Here is a 23,525-nt window from a genome sequence, read left to right as displayed (position 1 = left end):
GGGAAACTATTAATGTTATTTAAGATGAATATACCGATGTATAGTGAACCCTTCTTCCAATATTTTTGTCAAGGTTTTGTAATTTTGTAAATTTGATTTTCATATGAGATAGATGCGAGAATAGTAGGATTTATTTTCATAATCTGTCCTTTTGTGGTTTTTTTAATTGATGATGGTAGATTGTTATTCAAAATCAGAAAACCTATCTCTATTATATATAAAAAAATCTCATCTCTACCCTCAAGACTGTATGATTCGGTCTTTTATCTCTCTACTCTCCAAATCCATGAGCTCCAATATATTTGCTCTTTCGCTCATCCAAGAATCTCTCTCTAAGCAATCATGCAGCAAAGGCATGGGGTATGATCTGTCAGATTATTGATCCACAGAGGTAATCTTCGTCTTAAGGGATAATAATTACACAATATTAAATTCACAATTGAGGGACTAACCTTGGCTTTCATGGCACACTCTTGGGATTTTCCATAATCCATAGTAGAAAGTTATGCAATAGAGAATGAATCATCGACAAAATTACACACCAATTTTATGATTAACATATAATAGATGCTACATGTAGTTACATATAGTGTTTCTAACCCCTACAATAATCTCACGGCAACTATAGAATTATGGCATTTTAATTTTTCAGTGATTCAAACAACATAATTTTTTTATAATTTATTAAATATAAATTATATATATATATATATATAGTATATTTATATCTACATTAATGTATATAATATATATATAATATTGTAAACTAATATAATATATAATAACTTTTATATATAATATTATATTATATATAATAAAATGTATTTTATATATTTTATAAACATATATTTGTATTTATTTATTATAATATGATATAATATATATATTTATATATTATATATAATATATAAATATATATCTTATAATATATTATTTATTATAATATGATATAGTATATAGATTTATATATTATATAAATATATATCTTATAATAATAATATATTGTTATATATAATATTTATATATTTGTATTATATATAATATTTATTATAATTTAATATAAGATATGTATACATTATATATAATGTAATAAATATATATCATATATAATAATAATATATTATTATATATATGGAAAATTATGTAAATATCTGTTTTAGTTTATGTTATTACCCAAATACCTAATACTTTCTGTTATTACTGATATGTCTGCTTTTTGGACTTCATAATATTTTGTTTTTTAAAAAATGACAAGAAATTTCAGTTTTTGAAAAACCAAAAATTTAAAATTTTCAATTCTTGAATAGCCAAATTTTTTTTCTCTCTTGTGGGTCCTCTGCGTGTTCTCTCTCTCTATCGACTAATCAAGTTCAAAACCCGAATTTTCAATTTTTTTCCCCTCTCTCTCTCCTCTCTCTCTCATAGATTTTGCCCCTCAAATTTTCAAATTTTCTGATAGATTTTCAGAGATAATTTATGACATTAAAACTACATATTTCAACACGATCTGGATTCCCTACGCTTCTCTCTCTATCTTCAAAAATAACATACTACTTAACTTTTCTCTCTAAACGTAGAAATGACATCTCCTTATGTAATTTCTAGCCTCCGCCATTGAAAATTTAGAATTAAAAAAGAAACCCCTCTCTCTCTCTCCATGCATCTATGATGGGCAAACGAGGTCTCAACTTGAACATCTAATTACTTCCCTTCCTCTCTCTCACGCCCCAATCCTATCTCTCTCTCTCTCTCCTCCATTAATGGCACTAATCATCGAACTCATGCCCTTCCTCAACCACCCAATCCTGCCCCAACTCAATCTCCCAACACTTTTGCAACCACTTAATCCTGCCCCAACTCAAATTTCCGACACTTTTGCTCCCAACAATGCTCTCTTGGCCTATTTCAAAGGTGAATTCGCAGTTGCAAAATGCCATTATAGGCCTTCTATGCTCTCACCTTCGATTGGTTTCGATAGGCCCTCTCAATATGACTCAATTTTAGCTTGTATGCATTAGAGGAGAGCGGAAAGCTTCAGTGTGTTGATGACCCAGCCCATGATTCCCTACTTTCAAGAAGAGATCCCTCATCATATCAAGCTCCTCAAGCTATGGGAATATCCAGACCAGACCGAATTCCTCTCGCAAGATGCTAGGTGAAACTTACCACGAAAAAAACGACGTTGGGTAAAGGGGAGAGAAAGAGTTAAAAAAAATAATCATTTTTACCTGTGTAACATAGAGAGAGAGAGAGGTAGAGAAAGAATATGTAGAGCACCCACAAGAGAGAAAAACAATTTAAAATTCAAAATTTTCAGTTTTTCAAAAAACCGAAAATGAGTAGTTTCATGTTTTTTTTAAAACCAATTATTATTAAGTACAAAAAACGGGACATATCAGTAATAACGGAAAGTGTTCGGTATTTTTGGTAATAATAGAAACTAAAATAGATATTTACGTAATTTACCCTTATATATAGTATATTTAATATAATAAATATATTATTTATTATATAATAATATAAATATTATATATAATATAATAAATATTGCTTAATTTATAATAGTCCATGCATGCACCTATAAAACTACCAAAAGTTAATAGAAGTGGCCCCATCTCTATATGCTTTTCTTTTTGTTTTTTGTTTTTTGTTATTATCATTCATGTTGTACTTCCATGAAATCTAATAGCATATGTTCATTATTATGTAGTGCATTATGTATCTACTCCTATCTTATTTGTGTTATGATTTACTGAATCAGTATGCAATACATATTCAAAATTCGTAGTAACTATGTAATAACAGGATATGGGTCGTAACCCTAAAAACCACTCAATTCATAAAGAGTTCTTTGTACAAAGATCAACGTAGAAATTCACGTTCTCGTGCTCATTTGAGAGTGATTGAAATGGCATATCAGAATGTTCAATACGAAAAATCTCAAAATTCAGAAACTAATATTTTACAAGACGTTTCTACACCATTCACAAATACTATTCATTCATCATCAAACCAATTCTCAATAAAAAAGAAAAAAGAAAAAAAAGAAAAGCATATACACATGGGCCCCATTCTATTGACTTTTGGTAGTTTTATGCATGGAATATATATATATATATATATATATATATATATATATATATATATATATATTATTGTTAATAATAACATTATATAATATATAATAAAATGTATTTTTAATAGTAACATATAATACAAATATATGTTAATAAAATATATAAATTACATTTTATTATATATTATATAATGTTATATATATTATATATTTATATTGTTAATATACATGTATATATATATAATATTTATTATATTAAATATATTACGTAGAGTAATATTATATTATTATATATGATTTATATTTATTATATTACAAGCAAATTTTGTTGAATCACTGAAAAATTAAAATGCCATAATTTTATATTTGTTGTGAGATTACTACAAGGGTTAGAAACACTATGTGTAACTATATGCAACATCTATTATATGTTAATCATGAAATTGGTATGTAATTTTGTCGATGATTCATTCTTCGTTCCATACCTTTCTACTATGGATTATGGAAAATCCCAAGAGTGTGCCATAAAGGCCATGGTTAATCCCTCATTTGTGAATTTAGTATTGTGATATTATTATTCCTTAGGATGGAGATTACCTCTATAGATAATGTGACAAATCATACCCCATGTAGGGCTGCCAATGGACAGGCTGGGCCTTGGGGCCTCTGGGCTGAGCCTCGAGGCCTCCGGGCTGGGCCTATTTTCAGGCTCATTTGAAACTTGAGAACTAAAATGTATTTTTGACTTTAATATTATCATTATTATTATTTTACTTTTATAATGAGAAAAGTTTGCATGAAAATGGGTGTTTGAATGTTTTATGGGGAGGGAAATGTTTTAGAGAGAGGGAGTGAGTGAGGAAATGATAAAGAAGGAAATACATTTATGGGTTTTAGGGAGGTTAGAGAAATTAAATAAATTCCAATGTGAAAAAGAACAGATGGAGCCAAGGGAAGTTTTTGTATGGAAAGGGGTCTCCTAATGTTTAATTTAGAGGCCTAATGTGAAAAAGAAATGGAGGAGCCAATGTGAAAAACTCTTTGATTGATCATCTCGACATCAAGATATATGACCATGAAAAATAAAAAGATTTTAAGTCTCCAAAATAGTGTATTTTACAACATATTATCTACACCGTCTATTTTCAAGATTTTCACATGTTTATAGATCTACTCGAATTTAACTATTTTTTAAATTTACAATTTTATAATTAGATATAAATATAGATTTTGAGATAATCTTAACAATAGTTTACATCACAATTATATACAATGATAAAATTTGAAGGCGCACCTTACGTCTACGGCTACTATGCATCCGTATGCCAACTGTACCCTAATTGTAATGCTAAATTTGGAAGGGTTATGATCAATTTTCCCATGGCTTAAGTTCTACGGCCAAGTAGGGTCGAGGGTTTACATAAGACCATGAAAGGCGGCGACGGGCCACCACCAGGTCATTCTGAGCCCGGACCTGAGGCTATACGCGTTATTTATGAGTAATGGAGGGGCATCATGATTACCTTTATCTGCCGCCTTCAAGCTTAACAGGGAGCACTCTACATGTTCGAGCTCGAGGGTTCCATTGCCTGTGCACTGGTTCGATTCTACCCAAATCAAAACGCTAAGAGATTTATAGTAGAAAAATCCTGGATATTTAGTATAAAAAATCCTAGAAATTGGTATATTGGTTAAGGAATGGCTCAGGCTCGTCTGGTTAAGTTTCAGAGGACATTGAGCCATCTCAGCCATTACAGGGAAGGGCAAAGAAAGCCTTTGGGCTGTGGTTTTTGTAGTGTTTCAGAGGCTGTAAGGCGTATATCAGTGGATGAGCCTTCGTCATGGCGTCTCTTGCCAGGTTGATGCCCATTCTCTGCTTCATTTTTTCTTTTGTTATAATTTCATTTCCATAGTCATTCTTCATGGAATGAATCACTCATATGTAATTCCATTGTTTACTAGAAATCCTACTTGTCGATATTTTGGGTGTTTTCGTATTGCATTTTTTCATTTACCTTGACATTTTCCGCGGGCTTCTCGTTATCATATTTATTTATTGGTTGCATGGAAGTTTTATTTCTCTGTTGTGATGTTGATATTCATTTTTATTTCGTAGCTGTGAACTTTATTGTTTCTCTCTTATTTGATCATTTTTTAATTGTTGGATGAGTTGAATGACAGAGCTCTTATTTGATTAGTTTTCTTCTTTTATTGTGTTTTATCTATGTTACCCTATCCTAGAGTGTATTACTTGCTACTTAGCAACTGCAGTTATCCTATGAAAGTGTAGATCGTTGCGGATTTTGCCCCCCCACACACCTACCCCATTTCATTGTATATAGAAATGAATTTTTTGTTTAATAACTAAGTTTTGGATATACTCTATTGTTTAGAAGGCAGAAATCAGTTACGTACAGATCAAAGATAAACATTTACAACTTTAGACTGTAAATTAAATAGTTAAAACTAAAAAGCAACATTAAAAAAACTTAAAAAAGGGGTAAAAAACAATATTCATTCGATTTGGGGTCAATGGATTTTTTTATTGGAATGCTTTCCCAAAGACCCAAACTACATATCAAAATGGGAAAATAATAATGCAAATAGTCAATAACATATTAAATATATATCATAAAGTATTACAAAAAAAAAAAAATACAAATAGCAAAGAATAACATCATAAGGTATTGTGAAAAAAACAAATACATAAGCTAATAAAAGCTATTAAAATATATGAACGTTCTTGAAGAGGAATTGATATCGGTTCAAACCCTCTTTACGACCACTAAAAGCCTCAAAGAGATTGGGGATGAATATCCTTTAATTTTGTGACCATCCGAGGAGGCCGAAATTTTTTTGATCTTTCTACAAATCTTCAAAATCTTATTTTTTTCAAGCTTTTTCTCACTCTAAAAACTTCACTAACAATGTTTTTGGGAGCAATAATGGCTTCCAAAACCCTTTCCCCCCTTTATAGGGGGTAAAATGGCGATTTTATCCATTGCCGGATTTTTTTTTCTACCATTGGGCAGGGTGGCGCCTTGAAGGACCCACCTTAAGCAGGCTGCCTAGTCCTCGACTAGGAATTTTTGAAAAAAACCTGCCTAGGCGGCAAGGCAGCTGTTTTTTCGTTCATTGCTGTCTACATCATTTCATGATTTTATCTTTTTTAACATGAAATCTCTACCACAAGAGCAGAGTAAAATTGATTCTTATTTGCTGAGAGTAATAAGCAAACGAATTGAAGTCTGGATGTTGATGTTAACTCTTAACCCTAAATTCCTCACCTGAAAAGTATCATTTATGGGCTCTTTTTTTTGCGTAATTTCCTTTACGGGCTCTTGAATATTGGAGAAGCTCATTACATCAAAAGTAATATCCCCTGAAAGTTTAGTATCTTCTTTGTTTGTTCTCTTTTTCTTGAAAGTGTACTATTTTTTATTTTGAAGTTAGCATACTTTTACCATTTTTTCGAGTACCTTACAAAAGTGCATTAGCTGTGGTCCAACTTATTTCAGGCATTGTCAGTTATGTGGACAAAACAGACTACCAAAGACCTAAAACAATTTAAAGAGCACAGTAAAACAATATTTTGGGTACTTTGTTCCTTTTTATAGGTTGTGAACCACATTTAGAAGGTGGCAATTCCTCTAGTTAGTATATTGTATAAGCCATTGGAGTGAACAATGCCTATTTAAATATCTTCCATCGGGGGGGGGGGGGGGGGGGGGGGGGGAGAAGTGTGAATATGTAGGGTTAATTGGTTGTTGGGTTTTTATATAATAGTTTTCAGGAAATTTTTACTTTCAGGGTTGAGTATTTTCCAGAAAAGAAAAAGCATCACTGTTTGGAAGTTCTCTCTTTCCGCTCTGGGCTTTCATGAAATTGTTGCTGTTGTTAATCCTATTGAATCTTTTCCTTTTTTTAATATATATTTTTCCTATGTTTGATCCTTATTGTCACAATTTCAGATATGCTCAATTATGTGGTATTTGAGACTCACAAGCATGCCGGGTTGCAACCTTGGATTGTGGGATACAGCACTTAAATTTTCCATCTTATTGAGTGAAATAGTCTCTGCTGTTAGTGGCTTATGTGGACTGAGAACTCTAGGTTTGAGTACAATATGTGCACAGTCTATGCCACCAGCACTTGACATCATTTGTACAGATCTAGTACATCAGGTTCAAGTGCTGTATGAAAAAGGCAAACTGTCTATTTTTATTTTTTATGTACAAGATGGGATGGATGAATGGTTAAAAGCAGTGATTAAAGACATGGAATCAGGCTCTAACTCGCTAGGGTCTTGAACCATTGTCAGCTGGTTGGACTCGGTACTTGGCCAGGTCTTTGTGAAATTGACATGGTAGGGTCTGACAGGTGACACTTGGGCAAGTCTTAAGGTTTTGGAACGAGAACCAGGACCCTGCTTAGTCCAAGCGACTTAGGGGAGTCCAAGATTTGGTGATCATGTTCTGAAACACAAATGTGTGATTTCTAGGTTTGTGAGAAAGGAGGGCTTTGCATACTTTATATGTGTGCATGCACGTGATTCTGGATTTGCGTCTCTGACTTTGCACATTTTTCTGCATGCACGTTGTATGCGTTCAAACTTGGGAGCACCTGAATGTAGACATCTTTTTTTCTTGCACTTATTTGTTGGCATACATGACTGATATTTCTGTGTGCGCTGCACGTGTATGTGCACATGTTTTTTTTCTTGATATATTTTTTTGCAGGTGCAACCACATATGGGCATAAAGTTTTGGTATAGACCTTTCTATGAAGTTTTGGTGTGGAGTTTTTCTTTTTTCCATATGAATGCATACACTGCAAGGTTGTACTCGAATGCATGTGTGTTTGCTTTTCTACCTCTCTAGCTCTCTCTTGTTATTTTTTTCTATTGGTCAATCTCTCTGGCTCTCTTGTATAGTTTAGTAGAAAAATTCAATTTAGCCTGCTTTACCTCTTATTTGGTCTGTTGAGTAGATTGCATGTTGTCATCTCTATAAATTATGGTATTTAAATGCTTACATCACAATTTAATTAAAAAAGAAAAAGTTTATGCCACATTTACTTTGAAAGCAAAGAGTTTCATGGCACCATTGATGGTGACAACTACCATTATGCTCATTTTTTGTGTTTTGTTGTGTGAACAGTACTATGAACAGTGCCATGAGCAGTGCTCTGAACAGTGCTGCGAGCGGTAAAAACTAGAAAGAGAAAGGGAAAAGAAGAAAAGAAAGAGAGGAGAGAAAAGATGAAGGAAAAGAGAGAGAGAGAGAGAGAGAGAGAGAGAGAGAGAGAGAGAGAGAGAGAGAGAGAGGCATGTAGACTAATTGCACAGCCCACATGCACCTCTTATACTTTATTTATAATAACTGGATAAGTACTTTAGTAAAACCTAATGTCCTAAAGATCATAAAAAGGACAAAGATACCCCATACTACATTCAACACTCAAACCGCATAATGGTTTAATGTTTAACACTCAATTCAATTTGCAGATATGGGTGATGTTTATTCTGAAGAAGTTGAAGTCGGCTCCCGTTTAATAACCTTTGAAACTGGAAAGCTTGCGAGATTTGCTGCAGGTGCTGTTGTCTTGGGAATTAAAGACACTAAAGTGCTTTCCACTGTCGTCTCAGCTGAGGGAGATGGTGCTCGGGACTTTTTGCCACTGACTGTAAGTTTCCATTATGCCCTGGATGTGCATTTGGATGTGATTGCCGTTTTCAACTTTCATATTGCCAATATCATTTATATTTTTCACATTTACATATTATCAATTGAGAGGAGAATCATGGTATTTCTTTAATGTGGCTCTTTGTGTTCGTCTCCTTCCTTGGTTCCTAAGGCTGTTCATTTTGCTTTATAATAGTTTTTGTAGACATGGGAGTTTTTGTTGAACTCGGGCATCTGTCTTGTGGGTGTCCTGATTTTCTGCTTCCTTTAATGTTTTCTTGCATGTTGTTTACCTATCCTTTTCAAGGTTTGAACTGATATTCTTGTAGTTGGGGAAATCCATGAGCTTGCTTTGTCATGAATCTCGAAATCACATTTGTGCTTAGGTTTTTCTTTTCTATTTAGAACACTTTTAGCAATGTGATGATTTGGCACACTGTAAGAAGTGTGGCAGTCTCCTCAGATTGAGAGGATGTTATAGAATTTTTCAAGTAATAAATCGAGAGAATGATAATGGAAAGGGTGCTATGAGAGTAGATTTATAATGGAAAGGGTGCTATGAGAGTAGATTTATAATGGAAAGGGTGCTATGAGAGTTGCAGAGCCATGTATTTAAAGGCTTCAAAGAAAAATATTTTTGAGGCCTTCAGATGGGGAGCATTGACAAATGAACAGTCTGCAAATTGAGTGGATTTTAGCTTTTCTTGGCCTGCTCATGCTAAGTTAGATAAATATGTTAAAGGTAATTTTACTTTGGATGGATTTGAGGGATGATTATGGAAATTGATAGGACCATTTGAGATGATATGCAGGTTCTTTATTCAAGATGAATTCGACTTAGACTGCAGCATATGCAGCCTATATGGATTTGTATTTCAATAATGGAACTTTTTTGACCATTATTCACATGAGGATTCCCTTTGAGTTTCATTAGATGGGTTAGAGGGCCCATCCTAGCCGTAAAAGATACGGAGTGCCCTTTTATGCACTTTAGGAAGAATCTTCAGGTTTTTAATTGCCGTGGCAAAGTTGGATTCTGCTTTTTTATTTTAAATTCAATGCAAGATGATGACAAATAATAAGGGATTTTTCTGTAACTGATCAGCCCGTTATGGAATCACAGAATGCCTACAAAGTGTATTGTAGTGTTTGTTGAAGTTTCCTGATCACATTCATGAGAAATTGGCACTGTGTGTTATTTCTTGCTTCATATTTGGAAGCTATAATCAAGCAAGAATCCGGTGGTCTGCGCTGCCATTTCATTTAACCTAGGTAAGTTTGTGATTTAGGGATTGTTCGGTGGCCTCCCTTGGCCTTTCACTTGCTACCTTGATTAACAGTAATTGCATTCTGTTTGAATAACCGATCTCTCTAGTTTATAGTCAAGAAATGATAACCATTGATGATTCGCTTCTAATTTGCTGCTGGCCAGCAATGATTCCATGAATGAGTGCATGTAAGTGGCATCAAATAGCATGCATTTTATGAACTGGCAATCGCTTTAGTCGAGTATAATGTTATCAGTTAATGAGTTGTCATAGTACTACCCTTACCTAGTTGGGGGAGTTCGTTTTTGTTTGCAGTTTGCCTTTCTCCCTCTTTTCCCAATTCAAAGTTGAGCAAGGTGTATTTTCATAATTTATTTCGGAAAGTCTATATTGACTGAATTGTATATCCTGAGTCCTGTCAGTCTCTTAATAATGTCATGCGCGTCTGCTTCTTTGTCACCATCCAAAGCTAGTTATTTCTTGGTGTGTGGAATTTTTGAGAAAATTTAATGTTGCTCAGTTTATTTAATTTGGGTTTCTCCACTTATCCCACATTATAGTATTGCTAATTTTTTATTGATGTTATTTTATTGCTAATTAGTCTTTTGTTATCGGCCATCCTCTACCCTTGGTGTAACATCTAAATGATCCTGAATGGGCATGTGCTTTGATTGCCATAAGGTTGATTATCGGGAAAAGCAATATGCCCAAGGAAAAATTCCTAACACATTTATGCGAAGGGAAGGTGCTCCAAAGGAACGTGAGCTCTTATGTGGTCGTGTCATTGATCGGTCCATCCGGCCACTATTTCCCAAGGGTTTTGTTCATGACGTCCAGGTTCGTGTATGCCTTACATCACTTGTAGCATTCTTGTGCCCAAGTCGATATCTCCTTTGATCTTAACTATAACATATCTTATGCTTATATCATGCCTTTCTTCCTTTTACAGGTGATGGCAAATGTTCTTTCTTCAGATGGTGAGCAAGATCCTGATGTGATGGCTGCAAATGCCTCATCTGCTGCCTTGATGATATCAGATATCCCATGGAATGGTCCCATTGGTGTTGTGCGTATTGGAAGGATAGATGGAAAATTTGTTGTTAATCCTGACATGGATGAGGTAGGTGTTACGATTTTTATATAGGGATTGTTATTCCTCTAAGCTAACTCTAGTTGCTCAGTAAGGATTTTTTCCTCATCTATCATTACATACAATTGCACATTTTCATTTTGTTCAATTCAGTAAATTAGTATGTCTTGTAAACTTTAGGGAATATTTGTGCTCCCTCTAGTTTCCATATGGGGCTAAGAGGATGATCAATCTTTCTGTTGGCTTGGATGATGTTAATGTGATTTTAGGAGGTATGGCACATATCATGGTTCCTTAAGGCTGGTTGAAGAATCTGATGGTATAGAAGAATACCCAACAAGAAGATACTGGGGTTTGCTCCAGTACTAATGCTATAGAGAACTATTTTTGGCAATTGAGTTCCTTATTTCTTTTTTTCTTTTTTTTGAGAAAGGAGTTCCTTATTTCTTTTGCTATTGATAAAGGAAAGTTTGTACACAGTTTATTCCCTGAAACCCTTTCTGTTTCTTTTGTGTTCTTGTGTAAATTCTCGTGGTTAATCTTATCTAATTGCCATTAGTTAAGAAAATCAGGACTAATCCAAATATCCTCAATGTGAATCTTCATAACCTTTTGTCAATTGTATGCAAAATAATTTCAGGGTAGGAGGCATTTAAGACAGTCTGATGGACAGAAAAATACCATTTTGACACTCTTCCTAGGTCATTTGGAATTGTGCCAGGAAATTTTATCTGAAATATTTGCAAATATCAGTGTTAAACCTGGATTATTTGATTTGGTGGATGCAACCAAATCTGACTAACATTTCTCGGTGCAAAGAAGTACTGGGTGTTCCTCAAATGAAAATCCATGAATTGCCTCAAGTTAGAATAGGAAAGGTATTCGGGCGGAATCTATAAGCCCTGTACTCGGGCGGAATCTATAAGCCCCTTTTGTATATGATATGCTGACGATATAAATTGGCAAGATCAGCCCCTTTTGTATATGATACGCTGACGCTTTTTTTTTTACCGAGCCAACCCTAGCGGGTGAACAAACTCGGACTTACCAATACTTGTACTCATCTCTTTCAGTAGTACAATGTTAACTCTCTCAAAAAAAAAAAGAATCGGAAAAGCAATTATTGACTCAAGGTGTACAATCTAAGAATATGATGGTGCTTCTCAAGTGAACAGGCTTAGATGGACCCTGCCTCTGCCGATTTATGCCCTGTGAATCCCCAGGAGCATAATACATTTACATGCGTTTTGTTATGTGTTCAAAGTAATTAAGAATTCAGCTTAATTACATTTTGGGCTGTTTCCATATATGGTATTTATAGACTTTTTGCCTCTGGAGCTTGTGGTTGAGAATACCTAGTTGAGTGCCAAAGGATCACTTATATGTCCTTCATAGGCGATTCAGTTGTCGGCATGGTCCTTGGCTATCCAAGTACTAGGATATGAGTGTTATAACATTGTGTTACTATCTTGCAATGTGAGCTCAAACTGCTGTTTGTGGCCCAGAACTTCGAAGGCTGAAGGCTCTGGTATTGGTCTTTGTGCTGCACCATCAAAAATTTTGTCTAGTTATGCGCCTCTTACCTACCAAGTGAATCTGTATCAGTTGAAGAATCTGAAGAAGTCCTATTCAGCTGGAGCAGACTGTGTTGCTAAGTTTTTTTTCTTTTTCCTCCTTGTTCCGGCTTTTCCGGCTTGGATATTAGGGTTGGGCTTTAGCTTGCATGTGAGAATGTATGTGAATGTATTCATTAAGGAGAAAAGAAAAAGAAAAAGGAAGAATATGCATGATGGTATGTAGTGCATATATGTGCACTTCAATTGCGAATAACTCTTGTTATTTCACTGCAGCTGAGTGAAAGCAATGTCAAGTTTACCCTTAGTTCTTTTTTACTTTCGCAGCTTAGCTTCGATGACCTAATCTTTTGTACTGCATTCATGGTAAGTACTGTAATTATTGAGATACAGGAAACTAGTGTGCATTCATGTCTATGCATGTGTCCTGGTATGCATTCTTTATATATTGCTGGTATTTTTCAATGATAAGCTTTATTTGATGCAGCTTAGCTTAAGTGACCTGAACTTAGTCTACTCCAGCGCACTAGATAAGACTTTAATGATAGAGATGCAAGCACGTGAGATATCAAATGCAGATTTGATTGACGCTCTTCATTTAGCACATGCTGAGGTGAGGCATATGGACTGTGCTCTAGGCTTCCTTTTGTTATGATGACATATATTAACATGATTGATGTGTTGATTGCCCAGGCCATCAAACTGATTAAACCTCAGAGACAGCTTGCTGCAAAAGTCAAGAATCAAAAAAAGAGTTTTAAATTGTTCACTATAATGGATAGGACACTCGAGAAAATTAAGAAGTTGTCTGAAACTTCGATTGAGACTGTCTTCTCAGATCCATCATATGGCAAGGTACTTTATTTTTGATTTGCAAGTGGCTTTTTGAATTCACAGTATTTTCTCTGCCAGCTGTATGAAAATAAGAACTGCTGTAAGGTGTTGCTGCTTGCATGCCTCCCTAGGTAACCTGTTTTAAATTCTTGGGCGAGTAACATATTAATATTTTCAGGCAAATAAGGTCATTCCTCTTGATCGTTCAAACTTCAAACTTCTTTTGTTGCTCCCATCACATTGTAACTGTGTGTGTGTGTGTTATTTTATTTTTGATTTGCAAGTGGCTTTTTGAGTTCACAGTATTTTCTCTGCCAGCTGTATGAAAATAAGACCTGCTGTAAGGTATTGCTGCTTGCATGTCTCCCTAGATAACCTGTTTTAAAATTCTTGGGCAAATAAGGCATTGATATTTTCAGGCAAATAAGGTCATTCCCCTTGACCGTTCAAACTTCAAACTTCTTATGTTTATCCTGTCACCTTATGACTGTGTGTGTGTGCGCATTGCGGTGGGTGCATGCGGGCGGGCGGGCAGGCAGGCGTGTGTGTATGTGCTTATCATATAGCATGTGCCTCATTCTATGTGATGTCAAGATTTTCCTCTGCCTCGCTTTTTTTCTTGTCTTTTATCAAGATAGCGTGGATAAGCCATAAACACTCAGAGTCTCAACATTCTGTAGTAGCTGTCAGACTGTCTGCCACTTCTTTTTAAATTTATTGTTAATAGTTGTCATTTTCATATTTTCTTTAACTGTCCCTCTAATATGCACATTTTATGAAATTTGTTATATCATACTGAAAAAAATGTATTTTCTTTGGATTCAAAGCAGCCCAAGATGTTGTAATTTTTACTTTGCTTAAGAGTTCTTTGGGTTCTGTTCTGCCTCTTGGGGAGCTTTGTACATTTTTCATACATTGCCAAATTTTGCTCAGCAAAAACAAGAGCACATACTGTATGCAACTAGGATGGGCGTTCCACAGTTAAGAAGAGGGAACGTGTTCGTAAAAACCATGTATGCCCTTCCCCAACCTCTCCCCCTCTACCCCTTCTACCGCCAATTCGTCAATCCTGCATGCTCCCTCCCCTCTTCTATTTTCCCCCAACCCGTCCTTGAAATTTCTACTCTGAAGAATTTTTTAATCTTACGCGGAAATTGTGAATCTGAATTCTGGTCTTTCCTCAGCCCCCTTACCAGTTGCTTCTGCCCATCCTATACCCCCTCCACCCCTGCCCACCCCTGCCCCCCATATAAGGTCCTAGCTTCCCCCCCTTTGCCTCATTTTTCCCTCTCCAATGGTGTCCCTCAAATTTGGATCCCTAAAACCCTGAGATTCTTGATCGAATCTTGTCCTTAAAAATTCATTCACAGCCTCTTTGTCACCGTAGAGAAATCGCTTCAAAGGAATCTATAGATGGTTTCAACACGTTTTCAAGAACAACCACATCTTCTGTAGGCCATTGCACAACGGTAATTATCTCATCTCTTGGCCGGACGGTGCCACCCACCCTTCCCTCTGAAGCTCGACCCAATAGCCTTCTTTTTAGAGGTCGCCTTGCTCTGAGGAAATGGTCCGAGTCTATTGACGCTGAGCGAAAATTGAAAGTATGGCTTCTTGTCCATGGTATCCTGGTCTATCTTTGGTCCCATTTTGTTTTCAGAGCAATCTGAAACTCCTGTGGTAGCTTCATATCTATCCATTGGAAATCCCTAGGCTCCCACCCCTTTGGTTGCATCATCAACCTTGTTGAATCTACTGCATAGGCTTCATCCCCTCCTCTATTCTCTTAAATTTTAATGGCTTTGTTTTCCCTCTCAAAATCTTTGTTCAGGGGTCTACTACCCCAGGTTGCCATGGTAGGCATCATACAAACCACGAAGGCTGGACTATTGTGCCTTCTAAGAATCTTGCTCCCCGGTGTATGGTCTTGCCTAGGAACCATCGTAATCTTGTCCATCCCCAGCCCCAGCAGATGCATGTTCCAATCGGTAATGTCATCATACCTCGGGATGCTCCTGAATCTTTCCATCAACGAACCCCATTAAATCCCCTAATCCTAGCCTTCCCCTTACCCCACCACCTCCCTGATCTTCTGGTCTCGTCCATGACAATGCAATTATTGCAGTCCACCTGACACCGCTTTCGCATACCACTTTCGAGAGTGTATTAATTTCGCCCTCCTCTCTCTCTCGTTCTTCCCCAGGCCCCGGGATCTATTCCCATTCCCTAGCGCTTGACACCGCCCCTTTGATCTTGCAGCCTCTGTCCTTCGTGTCCCCTACCCCTGCAGCCCCTTCATCCTCCGGCCGTCTTCCTTTCGTCTTGTCTTCCTTTGGCTCATCTTCCTACTCTGTGTATGTTCCGCCATGTGTCCTTGAGAAAGCTTCTGCTTTCAATGTGTCTCGTCTCCCCGTACATGCGGTCAATCAATCCTAGCCAAAGTGTTCAGTCACCTTCATCTCTTTACCTTCTCTCGAGGTCTTCCTCATTAATGACCTCTCTGTCCCCTCCCCCTCCCCCTCCCCATCATCTTCCTTTATTCCTCATTTCTCGTCATCAGTATCCCTTGCTACCTTGTCACCTCTACTCCCGCTCCACCCTTGCCACCTAGCCTCCCGCCCTTCCTCTTCCTATCCCTCTCTCTCTTCCCCCTGGTTTTCCTCAATCCCAGGCCTCGTTATCCTCCCTTGGCATCATTACCTCTTTCCATCACGCCACCCCCTTTCTATCTGGTTTAGCTACCCCCTATTTTCCTTCAGTTTCTCTTTCTTCTCCTTTCCTTGATGTCTTTCCCCAATCTTCATCCCATTCCTCCTACCCTTTCTCCTCATCCTATTGCAACTCCTTTTCTCACCCTCTATTCTATCTCTACCGCATCTGCTCTCTTCCTCTTCTCCTCCCACTCTCATGCCGAGAAGGCAAAAACATCGCCCGATCCTTCTCGGGAGATGGTGGAAACCCAAGACTTTGTTGGCCCCTATTCATACCTACCCCTCTGGTCCTCGCATCCCCTTCTCCCTCTTATTTTCACTGCTTTGGGTTCCCCTCCCTTTCTTACTCTCTCAGACTTCATTTCTCCCCACTTTATTTTTTCTCAGAAACTTCCCCTTCCACCTCCATTTGCTCTAACTCTCTTGCTATTCCTATCAAAAACCCTGCTCGTTCCCCTCCCACCCCCTCCCCCTCTAACCCTTTTTCTATCCCTATCCCTAGACCTGTTGGTTTAGGCCTGCCTCAATCTGACCTGATTCCCTAGTCCCTCTCCTGTTGGAAATGAGGCTAGCCCTCAATGCTTACCAGTCCTCTCAAGGTAGGATCCCCCCTTTTATCTTACCCCTGAACTACTTCTTTCACCCTTCCATCCCCCATCCCCCATCCCCAACTGCAAGCTTACCCCTCCTCCCTGATCCCTTTACAAGTAATTCCCTCTGATCCCTCTTTTGGTGCTAACATCATGGCGTTTGCCTCATCCCCGGTTTCCGTGGACCTTATCTTCCACTCCCCCCCTTCCTCTCCCATGGCCCATTTGAGTCGGCACTCCTCCTTGGAAGGATTTGATTCAGACATCCAATTTCCTATTGAGGTGGACAATTTAGAAACTCCAAAGAATCAACAGAGGAGAGCCTAATGTGCGTGATATGATTCAAGCCATGGGCTTGGTTTTTGATGGTAGCATAGCTGATATCATGGTTCATGGACTCCCTCAGATAGGACATAGGAGCTGCCCAGGTAACTATCTCTCGCAAAAGTTTTAAAGGTATTAGAGAATTAGTTAATCTCCAGTCTTCAGTTAATTATGATTCTCATTCTTATTCCCCTATCCAAGTTTCGCTTTTAGAATCTTTAATCCTTAGCCCCAAGAATTGTAGAACTAGAAGAAGCTTTCCTTCCACCCAAATTCCCCCTCATGAAGATTCTATGTTCCTTCCACCCAAATCCCCCCTTCGGTTTGCCTCGCTGCCAGCTGGCGTCTTTTTTCTTGTGCCGCCTGCCACCCCCCCCCCCCCCTCCCCATCCCCTCTGAATTTTGTTCCCCTGGTCCCTCCTCTTCTCTGTCAGTCTCGGCTTCCTCACCCTCTCCACTCGCTTGCCCTGCTCCTGGCCTTGAGCCTCCCCCTGCCCCCGTGCCTTCCCCCTAGTTTGACGCGTGGACTTCTCCTGATGGCGGCCTGCAACCGGCATTTACCTCTTCGCATCCTCCTCTTTTTTCTTCCCCTTCCTCTGTCCCTTCTTCTCTCGCCTCCCCTTTTTCCCTGCCCCTGCTTTGCACTTCCCCTGGGTCTCTCCCCACCTGGTCTGCCCATCCCTCTCTCTTCTCTTCGGTTCGTCCTTCCTACCCTTCTTCCCTCATGAACTCTTCCCCCTACCTTTGGGACCAAGTGTCTCCCTCCTTTGCTCATTTCTCCACTTCCACTGACTTTTTCCCTCGCGTTGTTAGGGTTCATAGGGTCCACTAGTGAAGAGAGCTGCTTAGAGCCTCTCAGTCTAGATTTACTACTTTGGTGTGCTTTAGTTCTTCTTTCCAGTTTGCTTGTGTTTATGCTCATTTTCTGGTATGTTTCTTTCAGGCTGTTTATGATGTTTTGATCTTCCGCCTCTCTTACTCTGTTCATCTCCGTAGACACTTTATTTTGATTGTAATCTTCTACATTTATATGCACTCTGTCTGTTTCTTATTGGCCTCATCTAATATTATTTACCTTCTCTGAATATCTCGGCATCCAAGATTCAGAGTACACTGAATCAATGGCTCTCCTCAGAGGCATACAAAGTTTTGACTGATCTTGGGTACAGTTACTATTAGTGGAGGGAGACGCTAGAAACATTATCTCTTGGGTTTCTAGGACAGCTACTCCCCCCTAGTAACATGGGTCCATTTATGATGAGATTAGCATCTTTGCAGGTATACGCCCATCTTATGGACGCATATCTCGCGGACGTCGAACGGGTTCACGGACCCGCTGGCCAAGGACGGAACCAAAGCCCATGTTGAACAATAGGCCATACCACAGTTGGATTCGGGTCGGCTGCAGAACATACTCCTCTTTCTTGGCTTGGGATTTTTTGTGATCTACTCTTCCTATTGTCTTTGTACATTTCTCGAATTCTATGTAAGGGGATAATTTTATAACCCCATTTTTCTCTCTACTTTCTTTTTACATTGCCTGAATATTGTGTAAGGGATTATTTTATAACCCTATTTTGTATAGGGTCGGATGACCTAATTTTTTTTTACTAGGAGTTCTGCGTTCTTAAGGTACTCTGGGATTTACTTTTACCATTTTGTATCTATCTCGTCTATCAATACAAAAGTTAACAGTTATAAAAAAAAAAAAAACATTAGGGGACTTGGGTCTCACTCTAAGCGTAGAGCCGTTCGTTCTCTTGTATCCCTACACTACCCTGATATCACTGCCCTTTCTGACCTTAACCCTGTTAGGGATACTAGGGGTAGGAGACCTTGTAATTGGATCGCCAAATATTCTATCGGGGCTTTGGAGGCATCTAGGTTCTATGGAATCCTACTGCTTGTCAAGTTATTTCCTCTTTGGTTAGAGACTTGTCAATTAATATTCTCTTCCAAAGATTTTCGGACAACTTCTCTTTCCAAGTGACCCTAATCTATGGTCCTAAACGCGCCAACTGCTTTGGCCTGAGCTCCTTTCCGAAAAACCTTCCCATGATATCCCTTGGTTCCTAGGGGAGATTTTAATGTTTTTAGATGGGCTTACGAGAAAAGCTTAGACGGTCGTATCAACGCCTCAATGAGAGCTTTCTCGGACTTTATGGACTCCATTCCTCTTTTGGAGATTCCCCTATTAGGAGCCTCTTTCAACTGGTCGAATCATGCTGTCATGCCAGTCATGACCAAGATAGAAATGTTTCTGGTCTCTAATTCCTGGGAATCCGTTTCCCCCGGTTCTTGCTCAAATGCTCTGCCCGAAACTACCTCGGATCATAAACCAATCCTTCTTGACACCAGCCCCACTCCCCAGGCTAATAAACCTTTTAGATTTGAATTATTCTGGTTTGATGAACCTTCCTTCCCTTCTTTCTTTATATCTTGCTAGAAATCCTAGTCGGTGCATGGTTGGGTTGGGTTTTGTCTTTCCAAAAAACTTCAGCCTTGAAGGGGTCTTTAAAGCTTTGGAGTCGAAACTTTCCTGGAAATTTTAGGGATCAAATCTGTGCATGTAGTAGCTCAATCCTCTCTTTTGACTCCCTGGAGGATTCCAGGTCACTTTCAAACCATGAATTAGCTGCCAGATCTGAGGCAAAAACCTCTCTCCTCCTCCTCAAAAGGGAGGAGACTTAATGGTACCAAAGGTTCAGATTCAAATGGTTGAAGGTAGGGGACAGAAACACTGCCTTCTTCCATAAAACTACCAGTGCCAGAAGAAGAAATAATGCGTTAACCCAGATTTCCGTAGGTCATTCCACCTTCTCCCTCCCTGAGCAAGTCAACAAACTTGTTATCTGATACTTCAAAAATCTGTTCTCTGCTTAGATCTAAGCCCTCCCTAGGAGATCTCTCCTTTTCCTCACTCTTCCCTTCAGATGTCCTTTGGTTGGAAAGACCTTTCTCGGAGGAAGAAATTCACAAGGCAGTCCTAGACCTAGGCAGAGACAAAGCCCCTGGCCTCGACGGCGCACCAAACTCCATTTTTCAGGATTTCGGGGACACTTTGGCACCTGATATTATGGCTTTCTTTAATGATTTTTCTTGAGAAGCCGGCTCAACTCTGCCATCAATTACACATTCATCACCTTAATTCCTAAGAAAGAAGGGGCGCAAAAAATGTGGGATTTTCTCCCTATCAGCCTCCTCAATTCCTCCTACAAGTGTCTTCAATCTGTCCTCGATTCCATCATCTCCCGTTCTCAGTCAGCTTTGTTGCTAATAGACAAAGTTTAGGTCCATGAAGCTATGCACTCTAGGTATTCCTCTGGGACCCAAGATTGAGTCATCAAATTAGACCGGGAAAAGGCTGATGATAGAGTAGATTGGGGTTTGTTAGTTGAGCTTAAGTCTCGCATGGGTTTTGGTGCAAGATGGAGATCTTGGATCAAAGTGTGCACTTCTAATCCTTATATCTTTATCCTCATCAACGGTTCCCCTGTAGATCTTTTCCCTGCTTCCAGAGGTCTCAGATAGGGTGACCCTCATTCCACTTTCCTTTTCACTATTTATGGTAAGTTCTTCTCTAAATCTCTCACTAGACTTTTCGATAGGGGTTTGTTGAGAGGTTTTGAAGCATCTTTTTTGGCCCGACAGTGTCTCATATTCTTTACGCAGGCGACACATTGATTTTCTGCGATGCTGATCTATCTCAACTTGATCCTTTGGTTATTCTTGAGATGTTTTGAACTTACTTCTGGGATGAGACTTAATCTGTCTAAAACTAATATGTTGGGGATCAGACTCTCTGAGGCTGAAACCTCGTCCCTTGCCTTTCACCTTGGTTGCGGCACGGACTCTCTTCCTTCGAATTATTTGGACCTCCCCCTTTGTATAGGCAAACCCAGAAAGCATTTATGGGACAATCTTTTAGAAAAGTTCTCTTGGAAATTTGATAATTGGAAAGGTAGATTTCTATCTTAAGGAAGCAGAATAACTCTCACAAACTCTACCTTGGCTAGCATCCCAATCTATTTATGTCCCTGTTTCAAATTCCCTCCATAATTCTCCGTCTTGAAAAACTAATGAGAAATGTCCTGTGGAGTGGGGCCTCTGAGGACCATAAGTTTCACCTAATTTCATGGAAGAAGTGCTGTACTCCTAAGAAATTCGGTGGTCTAGGTATCAAGAGTCTTAAAATCATGAATGCTACACTGCACTGCTTGGGAAATGGTGGAGGTTTTCCTCTCCCCACCTCTTTCTTTGGAAGGACATCATCTGGGCCTAATATGGGTTTGAGGAGAATGGCTGGCTGCCTAGAACCCCTATTTTTAGGGCTTCAGGGGCATGGAAATCCATAGCTTCCTCCAAAATTGCTTTTAAGGCCTCTTCCAGATTTGAATTAGGAGATGGCCAGAGAATCAGATTCTGGAAAGATCTTTGGGTAGGTTCTCTCCCTCTTGCCCTCCTCTTTCCCTCTCTTGTCCGTCTAGCAGTGGATCCAGATGCTTTGATTGCGCACTATGTGCAAAGCTCTAGCTCATCTCTTTCCTGGACCCCTATTTTTAGGAGGAACCTAAATGACTTCGAAATCCTTACCTCAATTCTCTCGTTCTCCTCTTATCCCCTGTTCTCTCCTTGCTAGATACTCAGGATTCCCTAGTCTGGGCCCCTTTTCCTTCGGGTTGCTTCTTGGTTGCATCCTTCTTCTCTAACCTCCTTTCGAATCTGTCCCCTGCCCCGACTCTCAATAAAGTTTGGTCCTTTACCACCCCTCACAAGGTTCAGGCCTGCTTGTGGATTCTGATCCAAGGCAGAGTTCTAACCCTTTACCAGCTGCAAAGAAGAGGCATTTTCATGCCAAATCGATGCACCCTTTGTCTTCAGGACGAGGAGTCTATTCTCTACCTTTTCATCCATTGTCTTTTCTCTTTCTCTGTTTGGTCTTATTTCCTAATATTATTTGGGATCCCATGGGTTACTCCAGGGTCTGTTATGGACCTCTTCCTGGCCAACTCGATCTCCCTCCTTCCCCAAAAATGGTAGAAAACTTTGGATTATAGCCATGGCTTCCTTTCTATGATCAATATGGCTTGAAAGAAATGCGAGAATCTTTAGAGGTCTTGCCAAACCATTACCATCCTTCTTGGACTTTATTATCTCCTTGGTTTCTCTTTGGGCCACTAGCATCCCTGTTTTTTCTCATGTTCTCATCTTCCATCTCTGAGATAGCTGGCATGAGCTCCTTTTCATGACCTCGCCTTCCCTTTCCCTTAGGAGCCAGTGGTATCCCCCTCCTCTGGGAGTGATTAAGCTCAACACTGATGGAGCTTGTTTTGGCAACCCGGGTCCTTCTGGGTACAGAGGATCCCTAGCAAACTGGAATGACATTTTTCTTCTTTTCTTGGGTCCCTTGGGTTTTTCTGACTTTTAACGCTGCATAAGCTTCTGCTCTATTGGAAGGCTACAAAGTTGGCCCTTGTCATTTCTCGGCACTAGTAATCGAATGCGACTCAAGCAATGTTATTTCTTAGGCTACCAAGAAAGGACAACCCCCTTGGAGATTGGCGGCCACTTTTGACCTCATCTCCCATTTGTGCAGCAACCTCCCATCTCCGACCGTCTCCCACATTCTTAGATGTGCTAATTCTGTAGCCGATGCTAGGGCTAAGGGAGGTGCTCGAGATTCTTTCCACACCCTGGAGTTCATGCCTCGCCCCCTTGCCTACGACGACATCTTCTCGGTGCCATAGTGGTTTCGGCTTTTCAGCCTCTACAAATTGTGAATGCTAAGCACTTTATCCAGGTACAATCGATATTCTTAAGCTCCCCCTCCCTTCCCCCCACCCCCCATATCTAGCCTCTCTCCCTCTCCATCTCTCTCTCCCCCTACCCCCTTCTCTGTCTCCAGCTGACATATCACTGGGAAAAAAGCATAAAAAAAAGGAAGAAAGAAACAAAAGAGAAAAAAAAAGGAAAAAAAGAGAAAAAAAAGAGAAAAAAAAGAAAGAAGTAGAAGCATCTACCCTGTCACACTCATCTTCTCCTCTCTGCCCCTAACCCCTTTTGCTCTCTTTCTCCTTCTTCCCCCCCACCTCCTCTCTCTTTCTCTCTTTGTCCCTTTCCCCCTTCACCCCATTCTCCCCTTCACCCCTCTTCCCCACTTCGTTTTCTTTTCCTCCCCCCACCCTTGCTTCGTCTCCCTCAATTCTCTTTTTCTTCGCTCTCGGCTTCTCTCTCTCTGATACTCTCTATTTGCCCTCATCCTTTCGCAAAAATATGATATGGAAAGAAGAAAGAAGGTAGAAAAATAAAGGAAGAAAGAAAGGAGAAAAGAAAAAGAAAACGAAGGAATATAGAAGAGAAAAAAAAGAGTGAGA

General features: G+C 39.0%; 1 protein-coding gene across 2 annotated transcripts in view; it reads left to right on the top strand.

The window, feature by feature from the left end:
- Positions 1 to 4,721: 4,721 nt before the first annotated feature.
- Positions 4,722 to 23,525, top strand: part of LOC18426556 (polyribonucleotide nucleotidyltransferase) — a 101,229-nt gene continuing 82,425 nt past the window's right edge. For both annotated transcript variants that reach the window (XM_088848040.1, XM_006833199.4), the window contains exons 1-6: positions 4,722 to 4,934; positions 8,583 to 8,761; positions 10,710 to 10,865; positions 10,978 to 11,148; positions 13,180 to 13,305; positions 13,386 to 13,547. In XM_088848040.1, the coding sequence (XP_088704166.1) occupies positions 4,775 to 4,934; positions 8,583 to 8,761; positions 10,710 to 10,865; positions 10,978 to 11,148; positions 13,180 to 13,305; positions 13,386 to 13,547 (954 nt within the window). In that variant the 5' untranslated portion in view covers positions 4,722 to 4,774. The remainder of the gene's footprint in view (positions 4,935 to 8,582; positions 8,762 to 10,709; positions 10,866 to 10,977; positions 11,149 to 13,179; positions 13,306 to 13,385; positions 13,548 to 23,525) is intronic.

Source organism: Amborella trichopoda, chromosome 9, assembly GCF_054954075.1.
Source record: "Amborella trichopoda isolate Santa Cruz 75 chromosome 9, AtrichopodaSantaCruz75HAP2 v2.0, whole genome shotgun sequence".
NCBI lineage: Eukaryota > Viridiplantae > Streptophyta > Magnoliopsida > Amborellales > Amborellaceae > Amborella > Amborella trichopoda.
This window is presented reverse-complemented; position numbering and strand designations above follow the sequence as displayed.